This window comes from Porites lutea, chromosome 12 (genome assembly GCF_958299795.1).
Source record: "Porites lutea chromosome 12, jaPorLute2.1, whole genome shotgun sequence".
NCBI lineage: Eukaryota > Metazoa > Cnidaria > Anthozoa > Scleractinia > Poritidae > Porites > Porites lutea.
In genome coordinates, this window is record NC_133212.1 from 15,331,396 (window position 1) to 15,353,351 (window position 21,956).

General features: G+C 38.4%; 2 protein-coding genes across 3 annotated transcripts; one reads left to right on the forward strand and one right to left on the reverse strand.

Annotated features, from left to right (window-relative positions):
* Positions 1–949: 949 nt before the first annotated feature.
* On the reverse strand, positions 950–7,838 carry LOC140953765 (cystathionine gamma-lyase-like). The gene is made up of 6 exons (XM_073403155.1): positions 7,733–7,838; positions 4,867–4,992; positions 4,117–4,269; positions 3,464–3,585; positions 1,960–2,012; positions 950–1,095 (listed from the first exon to the last, which is right to left on the reverse strand). Exons 1-6 carry the CDS (start codon positions 7,836–7,838, stop codon positions 990–992), a joined length of 666 nt encoding a protein of 221 aa, XP_073259256.1. The 3' UTR covers positions 950–989.
* Positions 7,839–9,448: 1,610 nt separating this feature from the next.
* LOC140921294 (uncharacterized) lies at positions 9,449–21,185 on the forward strand. 2 transcript variants are annotated; one of them, XM_073371283.1, is made up of 7 exons: positions 9,449–9,585; positions 10,083–10,173; positions 12,055–12,198; positions 16,409–16,549; positions 17,313–17,462; positions 18,921–19,057; positions 21,009–21,185. In XM_073371283.1, the coding sequence occupies exons 2-6, from the start codon at positions 10,092–10,094 to the stop codon at positions 19,049–19,051; spliced, it is 648 nt and encodes a 215-aa protein (XP_073227384.1). In that variant the 5' UTR covers positions 9,449–9,585; positions 10,083–10,091; the 3' UTR covers positions 19,052–19,057; positions 21,009–21,185. The 2 variants fall into 2 exon arrangements, with proteins under 2 accessions (XP_073227384.1, XP_073227385.1); XM_073371284.1 differs by having other exon boundaries at positions 12,058–12,198.
* Positions 21,186–21,956: the final 771 nt, after the last annotated feature.

Sequence of the window (21,956 nt, forward strand, 5' to 3'; positions counted from 1 at the left end):
GTTTTTTAAGAAACATAAGCAACCACCGTCCGAGTCAGTGGTTGAAAATTAACAATACAGTTAACTTTTCTTCAGTAACACCTTCGGCAAGAAATAGAAATCGAGAAAGACAACAACCACTAAAATCAGAAATATCTCCACCGCAAAACCTAGTATGAGGCAAGGTACATTGCTTTTTGCATACTATCATTTTCTGCAAAAGGTCCGCCGCCTGGTTAGCTAAGTTGGGAGAGCGCCGGTCTGCTGAGCAGGAGGTCGCGGGCTCAAACCCCAGCCGAAACAACTCTCAGGGTGTTTAAATAACTGAGGAGAAAGTGCTGCCCTTGCGATGACATCTGCAATCGATTAGACTCAAGTTCTACTCTTCCCGGATAAGGACGAAAAACTGTACGTCCCGCTTCACAGCACTTTCACTTATCTGGTTCTTGTGGGACGCAAAAGAACTCACACTGCTGTTCGAAAAGAGTAGGGGACTTAGATCCCGGTAGGTGTGGCCAACCTCTCCTGGGCTGGGTGGGTTATCTGTAAGGACACACTTAAATTGGAGCCCCGCTTTGTTGTGTGTTCCGCACCACGGGGTGGAACTGATTGAATAAATAAATAAATAGATAAATAAATAGAAAATATGTATACTTTAACTTCGAAACTAAAGCAAAACTTTAGAAACGAGAATCAAGCTGGGCCCACTTTACCTTTCGCAAAGATTTCTGGAATTATTTCTGAGTCGAGCCCCAGGAAACACCTAAGTTCTTCTTTAAAATCCCTTACGTTGGGTACTTCTCAGTCGTCACTCATTTAATTTTTTTTTGTTTTAGTACGCAATATTGACAACGCAATGTAACGAACTTTGTAAGATCGCGCGCGCTTTACATTCAACGGCGATTTCAAAATACGTAACACTGAAGATGACGGATGTACCGTCGAAACATGTCTGGAAAATTAAAGAAAGTTGTTATGTTTTTACGACGTTCCAGAAGTCTTTGCGAAAGTTAACACAGGCTAGATTCCTTTTCGTTTGTACAACTCACCGGTGTGTCTGATATTCCCAGGACTTCCCTCTGCTCTTTTGGGACTGATGCATGAGTCATAATTGCCCTGAAATATCAAGTGACTTGTCTGTTTAGCGATAGAAAGTCTAAAGGTTAGTTTGGGAAGGCCCAAATGGCTCTTCAAAGGCATACATATCGCACCTAAACCTCTGCAAAGTCATGGAAAACAATGTATAACAGGATCACAACCGATCACTGACCAGAAAAAAAGGGAGCTTAAGTAACCATGACAACGACGACTTGAAAAAACAATTGGTTTTATAAGTAAAACAACAGCTCTGTAAGTGCATCACGCTTTTTAGTACATATTTCTTTGACGGCCACTACACAAGTACAGTGTACGGCGTGAAACTCCCTCATGCGTTTATGGAGGACGCGAATAGATGTCCACATGTCCATTTCTGAGCGAACGCGAACTATTTCCTGCTTATATTAATCATTTACGCTTCTGCAATGAAACTGCGCGGAAATACTTTCTACAAGCTTCTTAAACCACAAAGCTAGAGCCAGTTTGCTATACAACAACACTCTTGATGTAAAAAAAAACACATCTAGATTCACTGTAAGTGGCTGAACTTGACTAAGACGTTTATTGAAAGACCGTTTTCACTCTCTAGTAAGATGTTCTTTAGGGAAGTGTCATATTTCCTCTCCTTAGACCTACCAATATCTAGCTAGAGTCTGAATCTTACTTGTATGTGAGAGACTTTTGAAACAAAATGTATCTAGTTTCAAACACAAATAAATCACATGACTGACTCTTTGTTAATCACGCTACATTTTGTAAGTTATCTTCTCCAAAATGCATTTTTCAACTGCAACTTCAAAGCTGACATTACAAGGGGCCATTTTAACAGTGACATGCTATAAAATGTTCTTTAGTGGTCACAAAACTAAATGAAACACTTACGGTAGTTCCGTTAAACTTTCAAATCCTCCTAAACTCTTAGCAAGAGTAAACAACTGAAATTAAAAAGGATCGATATTAGAGACCTTCAGATTCGAGGACGACGACGATGACCACGTGATTTGACTTAACCCTTTAAGTCCAAATAGTGACCAACATCAATTTTCTCCTCACAATATCCATACACTGTAAAGAGCAGAGTCTCAAAGTCTGTGAGAATTAACAAATTGATCAGAATTTGATCTTTTTTTCAAATTCTCTCAACTATTTATTTAAGGAAATGTATGGAGATCAATCTGGAGAATTGGTATGTAGATATCGGGGCTAAAACGAAGAGTTAAAAAGACACCCTGAAAAGCGTCATTTTACTTGTTTCCACCAAAAAAGTTATTATTATTGAAAGAGGTAAAGCCCTCTCCAGATCCGCGCTAAATGATAAAACTTCTAGCATTTGAAAACTTGTTCTCGCTACCACAACATTATCCTAAGACCCGTAGTACAATGAAGACGGCTATCACGTTTGCCCGTTAAAATGATGCTGGATCAAGCTCGCGCACTACTTAATAAGTACTGAGAAAATCTCACTCTCGTAGTCGTCCAGGAATGTACCAGCCTCGTCCCCAGGGCTTTTCCCTTAAAACGGGTGGGAAAAGTTCTGGGGACGAGGTTACGAATGTACAGGAATATTATCCTTGTGAATTGGGGATGAAAAACAGGGGCTTAATGTGACTTCCAAACCAAATACTTTAAAGAGATTGGTAGCTAATTGAGGAGGAGGCGGGCAGGGGGTGAGTATTAAGCTTCAACCAAAGCGGGGATGCATTGATCATCATAAAATTTGATTTCCAAAGGCTGTTGGTACTTTTATTAGAGAGGGGTTGTTAATTGAAAGAGGAAGGGGCTTATAAAAGGCTTTTACCAATTATGGATAACAAGATTTGTCTGATAGGGGGTTTATCTTGCTGCAGAGGACTGCCAGTATTCAAGATAAGAAAAGACTAACTACAGATATGGGCGGAGATTTTCTGGAGAAGGAAGGCTTTTATGACACCCTGCTCGGAAGAAGGTGCTAATTGCAGAGTAAGTGTGGCTACTAGAGAAGGGTATATTGTTGCAAAGGAGCGGGGCGAATTTATGGCTGTTGAATATTAAGGGTAATCACGACATGAATATATTATAAATAATAAGAAAAACCAACATGACAACAATCAGGCTTCTATTATTTCGGGCAACCAAAGGAGCGCACAATTCATCTCCAAGTTGCTATAATTATGCACGCGTGGCACGTTGTAGGTAGCAGTCCTTTGGCCTTTCAATAACGATAAATGGAATACAAAGAACGCAATCTGATCACGTACGCTTTGACCTTCTATCATGTCACACTAACTTTGTCTTATCCAAAGCACAGCACTGGGCAAGAGCGTTTCGTTGCATCAATCTCGGTTGCACTCCCTTTCCTTTTACTATTGCTACGCTCTAGTAACAACAGTAAATAACAGAAATATACCTTGGACGATTTAAAAAATTGTTTGGCATTTTCCAAATCTCCCTTGATGAAGAAGGTAACCATTCCACCAAAGCCTGTCATCTGTTTCTTAGCAAGTTCATGTTGTGGATATGATTCAAGGCCTAAATCGTGAAACAGTCACACATTAGTGCCAAATGACTTAAATACGTACTAATTTCTTCTAAAAATTCCTTAATGCCTTTTCTTTGTTTGGTTTTCTCACCATATAATTTTCAATAATTGTGTAGCCTGAGTAAACAGCTGCCATTTCGCCACGCAACCACTGATTTCCAGGTGAAATGCCGTCTGAGGAACGAGCGTCGAAATTCCATACTGATGACGTGTCACTACCAAGATCTGGGGAGTCCTTCTGATTGTCTGGTTCCGAAAATTTTCCATACCCACCCCATAGGGACTTGTTTGAAATTCTAAGGGAAAGTGGAGGGGGGGGGGGGGGGGGTTGCAGGGAACATAGAGGCCAAATGTCGTAGAAAAGTAGGGCATGAAACTATACTGGAATTTCACAAAGGGGTGAGTGGGAAGGGTGTCAAACCAAAAGACCCTCATAGAGAGAAGTATGCCCCATCTCTGTCAGTCTCTCACCAACATAAACCCTGTATCGTAGTAAGGCATGAATACTCCAGTAGTCTTACCAGGGTATATCACCCTCTCTACCCTGGGGTTTTTCTCCAGGAATCTTGCAACAGCTGTAGCATTGACTTGATGTTGCCTCATTCTCAGGTGAAGTGTCTTAAGTCCACGGTTGGCCAGATAACAGTCAAAAGGACTTGGTACAGGACCAATAGCTGACAAAAAAAGGGACAAAACAATCGCACATAATAAACCAAAAAATTATAGTCATTTACTGTTGCTGGCCACATTGAAAAATGAATTATGAAACGATATAAAATTTTTACTTCTCTGTCTACTGTAAGTAATAACGAAATAACTACTGAAAGTAATGAAGAGATGGCAACAGCTTACTGGCGCTTTACAGTAACATGCATATTATCAAATATGCACTAGTATTTTTTTTAGTTACGTAGCAGTTGCAAAGAAACCTCAGCCTATTACAAAATTAATGTCATCGTAAGTTTGGTTTTACGTTAAAAATGCGAACGTTCCAGTTTTAATTGCCACCTTTTCTTATGGAAACATGTTTGACACCACGTTTTACTTCATGCGAAGTTAGTCCTAAAATTGGACCCAACAGTGTACCAGAGTTATCGATAAATATGATTGAAGTACTTTTAACGGACGAATTAAAGTCAATAGAGGGTTCGTGAATTTCTTTACTAACAGGGTCATTTTTGGAGAAATTGGTTAACCAAATTTAGAAACACTGACACTACACACACTCGAACCAGCTGATATAAAATCAACATTTTTTCCAATTCACTAACCTGTTAGAGGGAAGCATTTTGCGTTACCGAAAAACTTGTTGGCGAAACAAGGAATCAGTCTTCTAGTGTTATCCTCGGGGGATACACCCTGTTGTAGGAAATAGTCCGAAAGCAAACCTGTGGTCCCTTATATTAAATATGAAAGTTATGTAATTGAATCGAATAAATCTATATTATGATTTTTCTCATGCATTATGACAATTTTCTCTTGCTTCACTATTGGCTCTTTTTCCCTTTTTTTTTCTTTGTTTATATGTTTTTCTTGTAAACGTTACTAATTATCGAACACACAAACTAATCCGCAGTATTAAATCGTAACTGGAATATAGTCTGAAGATTTAGGATTAGTCTACATTCAAGCAAACTTTTTAAAGTGACTACAACTGAGGCAGGTTTTAAAATGCTTTATTCCCCCAAAGTTCCATATTTCCTCTCATCTATTCCTTTTGTTTTCTTTGTCACTTTTTCCCTTAAACATCGCTAATTATAGAAAAAGGAAAACAAAGCCCAGCTGTGGTCACTTATATCATTCCTTTCTTCAGCACCCACACAAACTAAAGTATCAATAGCGACGGAAATAGCAGGCTACTTTCTGGATTTCTGACTAAAACTGAAGAAATGCAAGAATAGTGCCAAAAATATTGCTCGATGGGCTGCATCTACTTTTTGCGAAAAAGCTGATAGAAAAAACTTCGTTTTACGTCCTGAAACCGTCGTGTCGAGAAATGGACAAATGTTTTGAAGAAAGTTTAAGAGGAAGAAAGGTTTTTAAGAGTTTATAATCAGCCTATCGGGAAGGAATCATAAAACAATTATTGAACTCGGTTTCCGTTTGATGCCAAAAGAATTATATGCAGATCTCTGAGGCTGTTATCCAACTCGGCCGATAACATCTTTCCTCGATCTGCTTACGCGTAATTCCTCTACTTCACAAGGGTGAATACATTATTATATGAAGAAAATAAAATGACAAACAATTATTCTTGCTTGACTACACCCGGTTTTCTGACACAAAATTTGAAAGATTCTACTTACTTATCTATTCATTTCCACCTCCAAAGCCAGGTAAAAGCGCCCTGGGGACGACGTTGATTTATTTATTAGAGAGTTTAAGCAACTATACGACGACGACCACAACGACGACTTAAAAAAACCAATAGGTTTAATGATCAAAACAACAGGCTCTGCACGTGCATCACGGTTTTTAGTACTGACACATTTCCTTGACTTCACGGTTTGACTTCCACTGCACGACTACGACGTTAAACCTCCTAATTTCACGTTTTATGTAGGACGTGAACATACGACGACGAATTTTCCTTTATCTTTTTGAACCTGAATAAAATCCTTAAGAATTCAACTCCAGGAAAAGTGGCCTGCATTTGACATATTGAGCGGGTCCAAATAGACGCGATTATAATAAGTTTGAAAGAACGCAAATATTTTTTTACCGACTTTTTCACTGCCGTGGTCGTGGTCCTTGCTTAAGGTCCCTATTACCCTCCTGTATGACGTCATCGAGTCGGACCACTAAAGGAGAAAAAACGTCAACTTCCGGTCTAGCCTGCGATTATGCCCTCATCAGTATTATGTCTACTTTAAAAAAAAAAAAACGCCTGATCGCAGGTTATTCCGCTCATAAGTAACCACCCCAAATGCGAAGATTCAGTGGTTGCTTACGAAATGAAACATCATCAAGAAGTCAAGAAACACCTTCATTTTGAAAGAAGATTTTAAAATTTCATGTTACGATATGTGTAGTTCCTTGTTGTCTTTGATCAAAGACATAGAAAGACAGCTACAGCGAACAATGAAAGCCGACCATGCGTCAGATGGTCGCTTAATTACAAGAGGTTTAAAACAATCAGGAATGAAATTCTTATAAAGTATTTCATAAAAAAAGTGGTCGCGGAAGAACTTATTAAGAGATGGTTGTTTGCAAGGGTTCTTTTTTTTTACTGACAAAACTTTGGTGCTTTACAAACTAAAGTGGTCGCATAAAGGAGACGGACGCTAACGAGAGACTGTCTGAGAAGTTAAAATAGATTGTTATATAGTTAGGAGACGCCCTCGCGATTTACACGCAACGAGCGTAGCAGACATGTACCTAGACCAGATAACACCTTTCCTTCCCTTCCTGTTTCAAAAGAGAAAGTTTCACATAACTGCTCTCATTACAGAACATTTCACTGCCTTAACTTCACGCGGACGAAAGGAACGGAGGAAGGTTTACTGTAATCAAAATTGCTTTTGTTCGACTGGAAGCCTACACAAAATAAATTTAAAAATCGCAATACAGAATAAGACTATTGTTGCCATCACTTTTTCAGCAATAGAAAATGTTTTCCGTGTTTGCATAGCCTTCGTCTCGGGTTTGCATAACTGTCTCGAATTCTCCCAACCCCTCTCATGTTTATATCAGGCTATATGCAAACACGGAAAACATTTTCTATTGCTTTTATAAATAACATTCCCCAGAAAAAACGCAAAACTCTTTAATATGGCACTGATAAAAAGCGAAATTCTTACCAGTCGCGAGGTCTTGCAAGCGTAATAAGTTCTTATTTCGCAAAAAGATGCTTTCCAAAATACGGATTTTTATCGCTCAAAATGTCAGCTTAAGCGAAAAAAAAAATTCACATGGCTTGTTGGTAAAAATTTCAACCGACGAAGGAATGGGTAAATAAAATAAACTTGTCGAGTTTTGAACTGGAAAACTTTTTCAAATGCGTGCTTGCCTCATAAGCGCGCAAAAAGCAAAACATCTTGACGCCACAACCGTGTTTACTGATACTCTCATGCAAACACTCCTCTCGGCCAATCAGAGCGCGCGTACTATCTTAATTATTTTACAAACTATACTAACCGTGATCAGCACCAACGTTCCCCCTATAATATCTGAGCTTAATGAAACAAATAGGTGAGGAAACAGATAGGAACATTCCCGGGGGAGACTCCCTTATATAAGCCATATAGGTATGTGCCACCCCCAAAGGGTGGGGTTTTTGCGCCGTTTTGGTCTTGAAAGGGGTATATATAGATTTTGTCCATTTTGGTCTGAAATGGGGTATGGTTAACAAAGGAACTACGGTTGTGTATCAACGTAGTCCGTCGTTTCAATCCAAACGAGTAAGAAAGAAAGTGTAACATGAATTCGAAATGGCTTTTTTTGCTGCAGTTTTCATCTCAGTAATGATGACATGACATGATTTCTGTTTTATGTAAAAATTTAATGCTGCGTTTTGTAACCACCTGCAGGTCTGAAAAGGGGTGTGGAAAATGACATTTTTTTGGTCTGAAATAGGGTCAGGATTTGGAGAACCGGGCGGCACATCCCCACCAAGAATTCCCAGGAGAACCCCTGGGGGGAATATGATAGGAACATGATTGCACAAGATGAATTTGGTCGATACATTAACAACTTCTCCTTGTAAGCAAACTCGACTTTATGACATTTTAAAATCTTTCCCGAAGTAAAATAAATATTGGTATCAGTGATTTTACCAATAGCTTTCCCATAAGAACTGCACGCAAGGTTTAATATCCCCAGTCCATAGGAAAACAGAGAGAGAGATAATCAAGACCGCCACTATACCCTGTTATGCTAGTACATGCAGGATTTGTTTTTCACTTTATTTTATTTCAAAATTCAGAAGGTTACTATACATTTAATGTTAATGGAAATACTAAAAAAGAGCTAATACTGATCTGTTCCACTTACTGGATATTGTGTTGCCGTGAAAAGACAGTGGTGCGTTTAATCAGTTGGTTTAAGGGGATTCGATATGCGTTGTATTTGAAGCCCAATTTGGAAATTTACACGTCATCTAATATATGTATTCGCTAGGTGAATAGCCATTAAAGACGTTTTTAATGCACAGGCAGTTTTATGTAAGTACGTTATTATCACAGCTAGTAACTTTAGTGAAAAATAAAGCCTTTTCGCTAAACAAGAGGACTGAATAATCATGGCTGGAGACCTCTAAAATGTGACAGCGATAGACTTCACCGGCCAGTTAGTAAAAGTGATGTCAGGTTCCACGTATCAACCTATGATGACCCTATAATTATAACGTCAGTTCCCCGGACCTTCAACTAGGGACCCTTACTCTTTTTAAAAGTTCGTGAAAAGCATACTTTTCTCTTGATAAGAAAGGTGCTCGTTTTATTTAATATCTCTTTTATTTAAAGTAGACGAAGCAAACAAATTATACTTTACAACAAAGTTAGTTGAATTTTTTTTTAACCATTGGATGCCAATTGTATTTCTCTCAAAACTTAATCAAAATTATTTTCAAATAGAGATTATTTTATAAAAGCACATTTGTATAACCCTTTATAAAAAACAAAATTGAGAAACGTGCAATGATTCTTTAGTCGAAGCTAACGAACAATATACCAAAATATTGAAACAATTATTTTTTACGACTGTCTTTCCATCTTTTGCGCCGAATATCATCTACCGTCAAAGGGATGTTTACTGACTCCATGATCTACGCAAATAATGTTTGATCAGCTTTAGAATTTAACTTTAATCGTTCTGGCCCAGTAAAAGCTAAATGACAGTTTTTCTCCTCAACAGCCTTTAATAAAAGACACACCCGGCCCTGAAAGCGTCACTCAGTTCATTGAGCCATTCTTCGCTTAGGCAAGTCTTCTTTGAAAGATAATAGTTCAGAAAGGAGAGCTTTAATTGGCCTTCACTTGGATCTTTATCTGGTATGATATACGTACTCGTTACTCTTCAAACGTTTAATCTGTGCTTTGAGCAACAAAACAGAATAAGCTTATTCATAGAGCCCGCTGTGCTAACGCCAATGCTAAAGAAACCGTGGAAGAATTTGCTGATGTTCTTTGCAGGATTAAATTCAATAACTATAACACTAAAAATTGTTAAACCAACTTTTGCTACTTAATTAATTAACACGCGTTGAAATTGTACTGATTGCTCCCCTTTTTGATCACTAATTAAAAAGGTTGAAAATTTAGTTTAGATAATATTCGACATTCTCATATCAAAATAGATATGCTGTCGTTTGGTTTTTAAATAGCACAAATCTTCGTTGCAAAAAAACCTTTTTTTTCACTTTTTGCGCTTACAGTTCTGATTTATGATCTTAAATAGGAACTCGATCAGTGGGCGTTAATAGTCTCTGGATTAATTTTTATTTTTTTGATTCATTTGTAAAAGGTTATTCCTTTTGTTATGTTAACAGCTACGAAAAATGAAAGGAATATTTCAGTCAGTCATCTACATCTTCGGTGCAGCGCTCATTGTCACATGTATGCCATCTCAAAACGACCAAGGTAAATATAGTGACTAATCCCCAGTAAATTCACCGTAAAATCCCACCTCAAAGCCCTTAAGGCCCGGTTCCTCGAACGATGGTTAAGTTTAACCCAGGAATAAGCCAAACTTCAAGCAAGGTTTTCTAGTCTAAAAACATGTAAACTCGAGCTAACAGCGTTTGCTCTAAGTAAGAAGTAACTGTTAATGTTAGTATGGGGGGGGGGGGGGTAGGTGGGTATTTTCTTAGAAACCTAAATTGATCTACAACAAAATACTGTTGTGCCTTTACTTCGAAAAAAGGAAATGATAACACAAAGTTTTGCTCCAGGTAATGCATAGGACGGTAAATACAAAATGTGGAAAAAAATTAATCCTGCCATTTTTATCGCTAATTGGCCTTTCAGGAAGCTGGCCCTGGACTCATATAACTTCATAAGGGGTTTTGGGTGGGTTCATAAACTGGGGGGATTATAGCCGTGGGGGGAAGGGGGGGGGGGCATATAAGCTGAATAAAAAAATCTTGTGGAACGACGAAATAAAATTAAACGTATCTGAGAAACACATTAAAGCAAACATGTAGAGTTACATCTATAATACATTTATTGTGCGTCACAATTAATGAAGAAAGTATTTCAAAAACATCTATAAAACACTTATGCGACTGGAACAACTGGAACGGAACAGAACGACAGTAAAAAAAACTACAAGCCTTAACGTTTTCAATTTGCCGTGAAACGGTCCTGTATTTCATTGTTCAGTTGTGTTGGAAATTAACATTGGAACAGAACTCGTGGCTTTGTTATATAAGCCTGAACATTTCTTTCTTTCTTTGGTATCAGTGTGATTATTGTTCTAAACTCCACAGCCTCTTTTTTTACCGGGAATCGGGAATCCACAGCGTAAAATCCAGATTTCAAGACTGTCTTGGACTGCGATACTTGGGGCGATGTAGCTATCGACCTCGCCCGTGTAAGCAGTCTTTGAAACCGCTAATCAGAAAACGTCGTCTTTATAGTTAAACTAAGCTTTTGTATTGTGACAAACTTTTCCAGCACCAATTCTCGTCACAGTAAGCTGGGACACCCCGTGCTGTACACATAATTCCGACAAAAAGTTGTGCTCCTTCCCTCTCAGTGTTGATTTTTTTTCTTCTGTGATGCCAACTCGCCAAAACCGACATTGAGGGCGCAGAAAATATCCCCACCGTCCCAACTAATGTCACGAGTATTGAAGGTACAGTACGTATTGCCCCTCGCGCAACAGCTTCCAATCACATGCGCACAGCAATCTACTGAATACCGCCAGAAATATAAACCCTTTTTTTTTCTCTGATCTCATTCTTTACGCTGATAACGCTTTCTTCTGAAGATTTAGATTCGTGAATTTGCACTGCGCATCCCTTAATGCGACGTTTCTATTGGTCAGTTCACTATGATGGTGATTGCTTTTGAAGGCAGCCCAAGAAAAAAGCCGACATTCCGCGACACCACTGTTTGTTTTCCCGCGAAATGACGTCTGGGGAACGAGCGCAAAAACTCCATACTGCTGACGAGTCACTTCCCAAATCTAGGTAGTGCTTCTGATTGGTTGTAGCAAATTTCCCACGTGGCACGACCAATTAAAAACACTGCTAACATCTGGGTAGTGACACTTGATCATTATGGAATTAACGGGGCTTGTCCCTCAGACGTCATTTATCGCGGAAACTAGTGGTGACGTCGGTTAAATGTCGACTGTCGACCATTTTGGACGCTGACACGGTTGGGTCTAAAAAAGCTTACAAAGACATTCAACAAAGAGGCCGGGGTGACGGGCCTTATTGCCATTCAAATTTTTTAAGAATGAGACAGAGATCTTTATTTCGTGTATTGATTTGAGAAACTTGTTTCATTTCTTAGTAGATATCTGCGATATCAAACCCGAATATCGGTATGAATGTGGATGGTTTGGAATAGATCAAGGAACATGTGAGAAGAAAGGCTGTTGTTGGGACAGTACTCATCCAGATGCCCTCTTTTGCTACAACTCAAAACTCGGCCCACGTAAGTTTGTGAGCATTTGATTTAACTCTTTCTAGTATCACCCAACTAGTAGACTAATGCATGCAAATCCTGCATTTTAATTAACTGAGCAACTAGGAGGCTATAAGTAATAGTCCTTGAGTGGCGAAATTCGGCGGGTTTGAAAACTGATCAAAACAATGGCGGCCGCTTCGCGTTTTGTCGAGCTTTCAAATGAGTTTCTAGATAAATTGCTAGAGAATTACATACCAGAAAAGACTTAAACAGCAACGGAGTATGGAATGAAGATATTTAGTTGTAAGTTAACTTTTTTTTATTGGACGAAATTACAAGCATTTAACAAGGTTTCGATTTAACGGTTACCATCAATTCAAAACAAATAACCTTTTTTCGATCAATGTTTTCAGTATATTGTCACATTTTTTATTACAGAATTATTTCCAGATAAGACAAAATTCAAAACAGTTATACAAGAGATGTAGAAGGAAGAGTTAAATGAATGTCTCACAATATTTTACGCCAAATTTAATTTTTCATTTTACCTTCTAAAAATCGTTTATTGCGTAGCATTTCGCGATATATAGTGACCCATTTCAGGGCGGAAAAACGTTCTGCGCAAGCTTCTGCGTATCCCTTATCGCTCAAGGCGGGCTTTTCTGTGTGTTGACTGTGTTTGTTTGTTGCTGGAGTTCTGAGTGAAGTGCACGAGGTGCGAACGTTTGCTCCCTGTAAAGCATTTTTATTTGACATGTTTGCTTTTTTTTCGTCGCTTGAAAATTACTTTGGATTCAGAACAACCAATGTTAAAGGAAAAACGGATCATTCCGTCAGTCTGAGGTGGAATAAAAGGTTTTCAACATTTTTTGAAGAGGCGAGTATTTTTTCTGATTGTGCATCACATCCGATTACTTTATGAGTTGAACTGAAACCCGCTTGTATTCTGTTATTAGTAGTTACGCTTACTTTTTTTACACGCCCAGATTTATTACCTTTGCAGAACCAGCTTTATCTTTGTCTTCCGTCAAAGAACCATATTGCTGTTATAACGCATCAGAGTGAACAAACTTGTGCGCTTATTAAACTTTCTCGGAAATAGAAGGCCAGCAAGCTTACTCAGGATCATTTTTCTGTTGCTCAAGTAATAGTAGTCAGAGTTTTTTTCATTTTTCATTACATAGTTTTGTTTTCCAGTTCACTGTGAAAGTTTCTGTTCTTTATAATAATAACTTTCTAAGAATAGGCAAATTGTCCTTTTCACTCGCTGTGAAGTAGAGAACGACAACTGCTGGCAGTGACTTCAGAACAATTGACTCTTTTCCGGTAAACAATTGCTGTAGCATTTGACTGAGGCGAGCAAAACAAACCCTTATGTGCAATTTTCCGTATTTTGTAATGATCGGCTGAGTTTAATTTGCTTAAACGAAGACTCTCGCATGGACCAGTTAACCTTAAAGTAGCTAAATGGTGAATCATGGCTTGGCTGCCAAGTTACAACTGATCTTTTGCTTTTAAGATCTTTTGGTAGGTTGTTTTCGTACAGAAAATTCATTTCTTCTTTGTCAGCAAGAAGGTTTTGAAATAATGTAACTTTAACTTTGTTTGAAGGAAATCCTACTTACGCGTAGGTTTTTGACAGATGTTATGCGTATTCAACTTGACAACACAAAGCAAAATTTATATGTCTGTTCGAAACGAGCAAATTTAAAAAACTATAGTTGCTTTGAAACCGATTTTTGGGAAGATTTTACTAGATAAAGTTTGCCTTTTTTCTGCCCACATGTCAACGCAATAACTTCTACATTGAGGATTTTGTTTATATTTTAGTGATCTGCGAAACTACGAGTGTCTGATCGAGCGAGGGTTTTAAAATATCAGCTCGCGTGCGACAAAATTCAGTGACTTGAGACACATTGTGGGCAAGCGTTAATTTTTTGGGGCAAATCACTGTCCAAAGATATGTTGATTTGTGTCCACAGTGGTGCTCCGGACCTTATATATCCAGGAACTTCCTTATATGAACACATTTTGTGAATGCATCTTGAAAAAAATCGGACCTACGCATGCACATTTCCAGTACAACGCAAGGAAATTAATGTCGTTAAAGTCAGTTTTGCTATGAGGTATTCTTCGAGAAAATTAAGTCATGAGAAGGTTATAACCACAGCTTGCAACTTTTGAAGGCAAGTTGCTTGTTCTTTCCAGGTTAAGAGTGGAAACGTTTTATTATTAGGCAAAAAAAGTTTTGAAATTCCGCCATTTTTTCAAGCCCGGCCAGGGGATCTGGGCAAAAAAGTTCACGCATGCACATTACGTTTTTCCGCCCTGAAGTGACCGATCACCCCAAAAGGGGACTGGAAACTAGACCTTAAAAGGCTTTTTTCTTAAAAACTAGCCATACGACCTCATCTCAAGAGGATCTCAGGATTTACTTAGTACGTAGAAATTATTGTTTTTAGAAAGAGAAAACTCCTGTAGAAAATTTCAAAAGGCAAAAACGCAGATAAAATGGCCCAAGGTACGGATATTAGCATGAAAGATGATATTATTATTTTTACGTTAAAAGTTAACTGGAGGCTTGTGTAACTGTATTAACCCTGGGACGTACAAGGAGGTTTTTCTGAGTTTTTTCCTAGAAGATAAAACATCATCACCTGACGTTTTCAGTAGCTGTTCGTTTATCCCTCGCACAAATTTTGAGACAAGTTAAGTGATTATCAGTTTCTATGGTTACGAGATATGACGTCATGAGTAGTAGGTGGTCAAGCCATTTTTGGGTGAAAATACATGTTTTTTTAACTTTTTTAACAATAAAAGAAAATATTGTGGCTAAAATCATGCAAAGTACTTATTTATGTGTTATTTTTCATGTAAAGTACAAAAAATTAATATTTCTCGCGGTTTTAACCTGATTTCTAATTCTTGGTAAAATCCAAGATGGCAGCCAAGATGGCGACCATTGTTGTTGACGTCACATTCCTCTAGCAGCACAACTACCCTTATAATATACCTCATCTTGTTAAGAAAATCAAAGGCTTTTCGCTAAACGTAAAATCGGTTCGAAATCCCTCAAACTCCGGGGAAGGGGTCCATCCCCCCTGGGGGTATGAATTTGCGTCACGTCCGAGGGTAAAGGTATTTAACAATTCTAAGTCACCTTTGCTTCAGTCCTTGCAGTTCATGAAAGTATTGTGGGTCATGGCACTATTGTAAAGTTTTTTATTGTTGCTTTTAAGAACAGTTTTGGTTGGATTTCCACCGACTTCAAATCTGGATGAGTGAATGAAAGAATTTTCACAAGCTTTGCTTTTCTATCACGTGTTTCAGAAACGTGTCGGTTATGTGAATTTTTATTATGCAAATTTTGCGCAATCGAGCTTGGTCCATTACTTTCCCAAATATTTTTTTAACAAGTATTTCTTATCTTTATAATTGCTTTTTGTGCGACTAGTTGGGTGAAACTAAAACAATTAGACCCTTCGCCCTCAAGGCCACAGTTCAACATCCCATGAGGCGAATTGGCCCATACCCCTTAGGGGCTAGTGGTCTATCTCGAACCGGGGCACTTTAAAGAAGATTATCCACTCCAACGTTTTTAAAAAAACAAAAGATTTTATTTTTGCAAACGGACCGATGAAAATGATTGTTGGCTCCTGTCAAGGTTCAACTATGCAACCGTTAAAAACTTTAAAACTGCTTCAACTTACCTGACCTCTCAGGAAACAGCTATCAGATTTATGAATGTTATTGGTCCGTTGCAAAAAAACTTTAGAATCTTTTGTTTTCGAAAAAACGTCGTGATTGGATAATCTTCTTCCAGGTGCCCCGGTCCGGGTAGTCCCACTTGTAAATATACCTTCTTTATCCTTGAATAGTACCGAATATCAAAAAACCAAATTGCTTCATGGAAAAGTACTGAAAGGGCGGTTTCTTAACTAAAGGAAAGTTTCTACCCATATTAAGCTCCGTTCATTTAGCCAAGATACTTGAAATAATAATGTATTGCGTTTCCACCTTGGTTATGCGTGAAGGTGGTGCAACATGATGTGCTCATTTAACCCCCACCTAAAAAAAAGCAATTCCCAAGTCCCCGTAATAGTGACCATCATCAATTTTCTCCCAACAATCTTGATCCATATTTAAGAGAAAAGGTTATGAGAATAAACAACCTGATCAATGGAACGTAAGGTACAGCTTTGCATTTTTTAATTATCTTGTGTTTTGTAACTTGCAGCCCCTACGTGTGACGTGCAATCTCAAAACCGTTATGAATGTGGATGGCTGGGAATCGATAAACAAACCTGCTTGATGAGAGGCTGTTGCTGGGATGAAAGCGATCCAAACGCAAAATACTGCTACGTTAAAAAACACACGAGTAAGCCTTGATTAGGTGACAGTGCAGCTAAGAGAGGCCCTGTAAAAAAGTTTGGTGATGGCGTTTTTGCGACTCAAAAGCCTGTATACTCGCAAGTTTTCGAAAGACGTCACAAACTTACGCTTAAGGTTATGAGCTCCTGACGCTTAACATTTCCTTGAGGAAGGAAAATTGATTGGACGACTTCGTAACCAGGAGCAAATATTTTCCAGTTAAAAGTTTTTTTTCCTTTTGAAACAATTGAAGATAAATCCGCATTAATGGCAACCCAAAGATGTTCCTTTTGTTACAGTACCATACAATAGGTATAGAATACAATGCAATGCAACGTGATACAATAAGATAAACACAAATAATATCTAGATTTATCAAACTGTCTTTCAAAAGTAAATTTTTCTAAGCCTGCGATCACTTGTCTGCAGAAAACTATAAAAAACATTTCTCCTCACAGTCGGCACCTGAGCTCGCCATACAGTCATGTCACACTGGTCAGCGGGTATTCTATGACAGTTGACAGATGTTAATTGATCATAACATGGATGTAGGGTAAGACACTTAATATCCTCTTACATGAGCGGGTGGACGTACGCAAGTACGTACGAACCATTTTCTCAGAACCAAAATTTCTTGGATGCATGGATAACCGAATTTTCTTGCCCATGGTGCTCCGTTGCGCGAGAGCTCCACTATAAATACGTACTATTATTTTGTTAAGAATCATCACTGGTTAATAAAGGGTATACGGATGTTAAAATCTATACAGATCTTCCTGATGGACTTTGTCCCGTGGCTCCTTCTGAACGTGTGGAATGTGGATATTATGGGATAACAAAGGAGGAATGTCTTAACAAAGCATGCTGCTGGGATGAAACAGTTACAATGCCCGGTGCTAGATGGTGCTTCAAACAGCCGAGTAAGTTGAGTTCGTAAAGTAAAAGTCCACGGTATACGTTCAATCATGCTGTTCAAAGTCATATATTCGAGGCTTAAAGGAGCTGTGTCACGAAATTCAGCCAAATGAGGAAATTACAAAGTGCCCGTTAAATTAAGAGAAACATAAAATAACCGCTTAAAACATCAAAGGAAGGTTAAAATAACATAACAGAAACAACAGATGCCACGGATGGGCAAAACTGTAGAAGATTGAAAAGGATTGAAATTAGGGTTCTTGGAAACTGTTCAGCCTAACAGTTTTTCGAAGTTGATCCCTGCTACTTGCAACTTCAAAAATAATGCTCAGGAGGCATATTTGTTTGTCTCGGATCTCTGATTTTGTCATTTACCTGTAACTTCTTACTTTAAGTTCCGTAGCGATTGAGGGCGAGTAATTGGCAAAATTAAACAAAATGAACTGGACTGCCGTGACACAGCCCCTTTAACTCGGTGGTAAAACGGCCAAAAAAAACCTGCAACTTGTTTTGCAAAATTACTGCAAACGAGTTGAATAGCGATGTTGCTTGTTTTACCACCCACCTTCAAACCTGTCTTGCAACAAATCAGGTTCTTGATGGTTGCAAACATTTGCTGCAGAAAGTAGAGAGTAGTTCTACTTTTTGTAACAACATCTGTACATGTTGCGCGATTTAGCGGCCCAACCTCGTCCCCACGGTTCACAATTTTTTTTTTGTAACAGGAGTTTAGGCTTAGTAACCAACCAAATTACGACAAGCAATGAGCACCTTACGAGTTTCAGTCTGCCAATATCATCTTTTCCAAATGAGGACATAACCCACACAACCTAAAAATAGAACATGATGTGATCTTTTTCTTACTTGTGACATCTCGATCTTAAATTATTTCTGCGCAAAAAGCAATAACGACCCCAATAACATATTTATTTTTTAGACATAAAAACAGGTTACCATTGTAGCAAAATTTCTGGATCACAACAATCTTTCTTGACAGAGACGGCCATTTGCATTGTCAAACGATGGAAGAAAAGTATGGGCTGCCGTTTTGTTCCTGAGTGTGATCATGCATAGGAAAATAAGACATGTTAACCTTTTCGCTATTTTCTGTCATATCAGCGGGACCACGGTTTGTTGAGACCCAGAAACCATGACAACCAAGGCAACGTGATCTAACGACTTCTCCTCTCTATGCTATTTATAGTCTAGAAGCAGACTCGTACCCAGTCGCTATTTAAGTGTTTTTTGGGGTGAGAGAAGACTGGGGATTAGGTTGAGGCGCTCAGGTTCTCATGGGCTATTTTTCCTTCTTCTCTTCCCATGAGACCCTGCGCGCGCCTCAACCTAATCCCCAGTCTTCTCTCGCCCCAAGAAACACTTAAATAGCGACTGGGTACGAGTCTGGTCTAACTGGTACCGTTAGGTTAATAGTCTGATCATCGTGTGGTGCTATTAATTTCTAGTTGATAATCCACCTCTTGGTTGCTACATATACCACGGTATCGGAGGTACCTGCAAGTACGTATGTGATAAAAATGAAAGGAAAATCTACGGAATGTCCCAGTGTAAAGGCCGCATCTGTTGTGTTAAATAGTTGTCAGTAAGTATCCTATAATCTTCAATCCCGATATATACATACCGACATACACAGTGGAACCCGACTAAACGGACACCTCAGTTATTACAGACAGTTTTCTTTGTACATTTTTTTATTTCTCTTATTGTGTTTCTTACCTTGGGAATTATACCCATTGGATCCGCAAATATTTTATGTATTTTTTCAAATTTTATATATGCGTTTTACACCTTGACCTTTTTTACTTTTCAACTTGATAATGGCGTAACGTAGAGCCGAAACGTCGTTCACTTTTTTAAATGTTTTTTAAATGTATTTTAAAAATCTTTTAGCGTTTAACATTTTGATCAAACCCTTAATAAATCCCGAACATTTTGTCTAAATTGTACTCTACGAACTCGAGTTAATGTGGACAACGGGCACTTTTCTTTTGTCCGATCAACATATTCTCTTGGAAAGTTAACCTTGCTAATCCGGCCTCTCTCAACTTACTTTTTGACAATAAAAAAGTTTCCACGGTATGCATGTCACAGTTAACGCAGCTGGCAATAAATGCGTTATACAAATAATATCATGGGTGACGAATTACTCCTTAATTTTGGAGCGAAATTTCAGGGTTTATACTACTACATGAGAAATTTCTGCAATTTGATTGGCTTAGAGCAGTGGTATTTCAGCTTAATAATTTGAAATACCTTCATGTGGAGATTACAAAACCTTTGCGGGTAGTAGTATAAACAAATAATAGCATGATTTGTACATGATATTTCAAAATTGTCTCAAATTTCACTCGATTAACGGCTCGTGAAATTACGTAGAACAATTTCGAAATATCACTCCTGGTATTTATGGCAAATATCACTACAAATCATGCTATTACTAATTTGTAATTTCATGCTTAAAATTACAAAATCGCCATGGCAACCTTCCGTACGTCTCAGTTCCAAGATGGCGACGAAGTTTTTAAATTTTATGAATGAAGATGTCAGGGCATGAAAAGCACGCTTTGGAAAACATAAACACACATCAAGAAGGCCAGATTCTAACAGGTATTTTGTCGAGACATTCTGAAAATTCTAAAATTCAGTCAAAGTTAAGCTCTAAACTTTTGAGAGCGTGGAGTTCTCCGATCGATGCGATAAAACCAGAATAGACATGTCAAAAATCCACAACTGCAATCGTAATTCGTCACCTACGATATTACTAAATAGGTTATCAAATGATATGCTGCGAGAAATAAGAGAATTATTTCACGTGCGTTTTGTCCAAATCCTAATACATATAACTTCCCTCTCCTAAAGGGTGGAGAAATTATTAGGATGTCACAAAACGCGCGTGAAATAATTCCCTAATTTCACTCGTCACCATTTGGTTACACATACAAACTGTTTTTGATTACCGTAAATCCTCTATTAAGCCCCCCTCTCAAATGAGGCAACTCCCCCCACCCCCATTTCAGAGGAGGAAAGTTAATAAGCCCCCCTCCCTCCCCTCCATCCTTATTCCGTGGACTGATCAGTTATGGTGTATTAAGGCTGGTAATTCATGTTGTTTTTGGTCTTCGGCCACATGACGTCAGACTTCATGATCATGTGCAGAACTTTTTCAACTTTACGCTCTCGTTCTCTGTGGAGAATTATTACCATTATCATTTTCTCCCGTTGATACATTTCGCTAAATTAAATAAGCCCCCCTCTCTTTTAAGCACCCCCCCCCCCCCATCAAAAGTGCTTTAAAAAATAAGCCCCCCGGGGATCTTACTAGAGGATTTAGGGACAAATGAGCGACTTTTGAGTGTCTCCGAGGACATAGTCCACGGAACACCCCGTAAATACGGTCACTTCATATGGGCTCCTTAGTGTCGGCATTAAAAAAGGGTTTGGCTGTTTTATTAAATAATAGCTTCAATTCAGCCTTATCGTCAGTTTTCACCTTAGTGTTGGACTAACGGCAACTGATTCCTTTTCCTTTATAGAAATCAAAGACGCTAACACAGAAAAATGAAGTGAGCCAGAAAATCTTGCAGCGAACAACATGAACAAGCCTTAATATATAGATTTTACCACGCCTAAGAACGGAGCTCCATTAATAATAAATAACCATTTACTTGTTCATTAATAAACTTAAAACCGTTGCAAAGAAATTTAAAGAACCAGCAACTATCATCACATTAGTTGATAGCACTTGATTGTCACAGCAATCCTTTGTGAGTTATCAGGAGGGGAAAATAAGAATGGGCTATTCTTACAGTTGTGTGCCCAGTGCCCAGGCTTTTGAAGTAATGTGAGGCTGGAGGCGACCTTGTTTTGTTACAAACTTAACTGCTATTTATCTGCACATCGTGTTATTTTCATATAAACAAGCCCGTGAACAGGCTCATTTGCATGTGAAAACAGGACGATTTGTAAAAAAAAAACAAGGTCTCTTCCAGCCTCGCCCCTATCCAAAGGCCAGGGCACTCAGCGCGAAACTGTAAAATGGTCTTCTGAGTTTTTCACACACTCAGGCAGTGAAGAGTATCATCCTCAAAAACTTCGCATTTTTCTAAAACTATCCCAAAATTGACAGAATGATTTCGAAAACGCCGATCTTTCCAACTTGACTTTAAGTCTTAAAACGTTTAACAAAAAATTGGGACCTCGTGTACTGAGAGGCTTATTCAAAAGATTGGAAAAAGAGAGCATTTATATGTACCTCACACCTATTGGTACATGGAGCAACTTTCTCTGAAACAGATTTAAGAACACAACGTTTGGGGAAATAACTTCATTCATTCTGCGCGCAAAATTCAAAAAATTCAAAAATTACTCTATACCTTACAGCTAAAAAGATGAGCCAACATTTGATCACTCTAGTTTATAGCCGTTAAAAATCAAAACTATTTTTAAAAGAAGCATAAAAGACTTGACTACCACGTAAAAAC

Bases quoted from the DNA above. Each gene is read 5' to 3' on its own strand.
- LOC140921294 (XM_073371283.1), top strand. From the start codon at position 10,092: ATGAAAGGAATATTTCAGTCAGTCATCTACATCTTCGGTGCAGCGCTC. The intron at 16,550-17,312 runs GTAAGCCTTGAT...AAATCTATACAG, and splicing joins CTACGTTAAAAAACACACGA to ATCTTCCTGATGGACTTTGT. The intron at 17,463-18,920 runs GTAAGTTGAGTT...ATTAATTTCTAG, and splicing joins ATGGTGCTTCAAACAGCCGA to TTGATAATCCACCTCTTGGT.
- LOC140953765 (XM_073403155.1), bottom strand. From the start codon at position 7,838: ATGGCTTATATAAGGGAGTCTCCCCCGGGAATGTTCCTATCTGTTTCC. The intron at 4,993-7,732 runs GTTAGTATAGTT...ATTTAATATAAG, and splicing joins GAACGTTGGTGCTGATCACG to GGACCACAGGTTTGCTTTCG. The intron at 3,586-4,116 runs GTAAGACTACTG...TTCACGATTTAG, and splicing joins AGAGAGGGTGATATACCCTG to GCCTTGAATCATATCCACAA.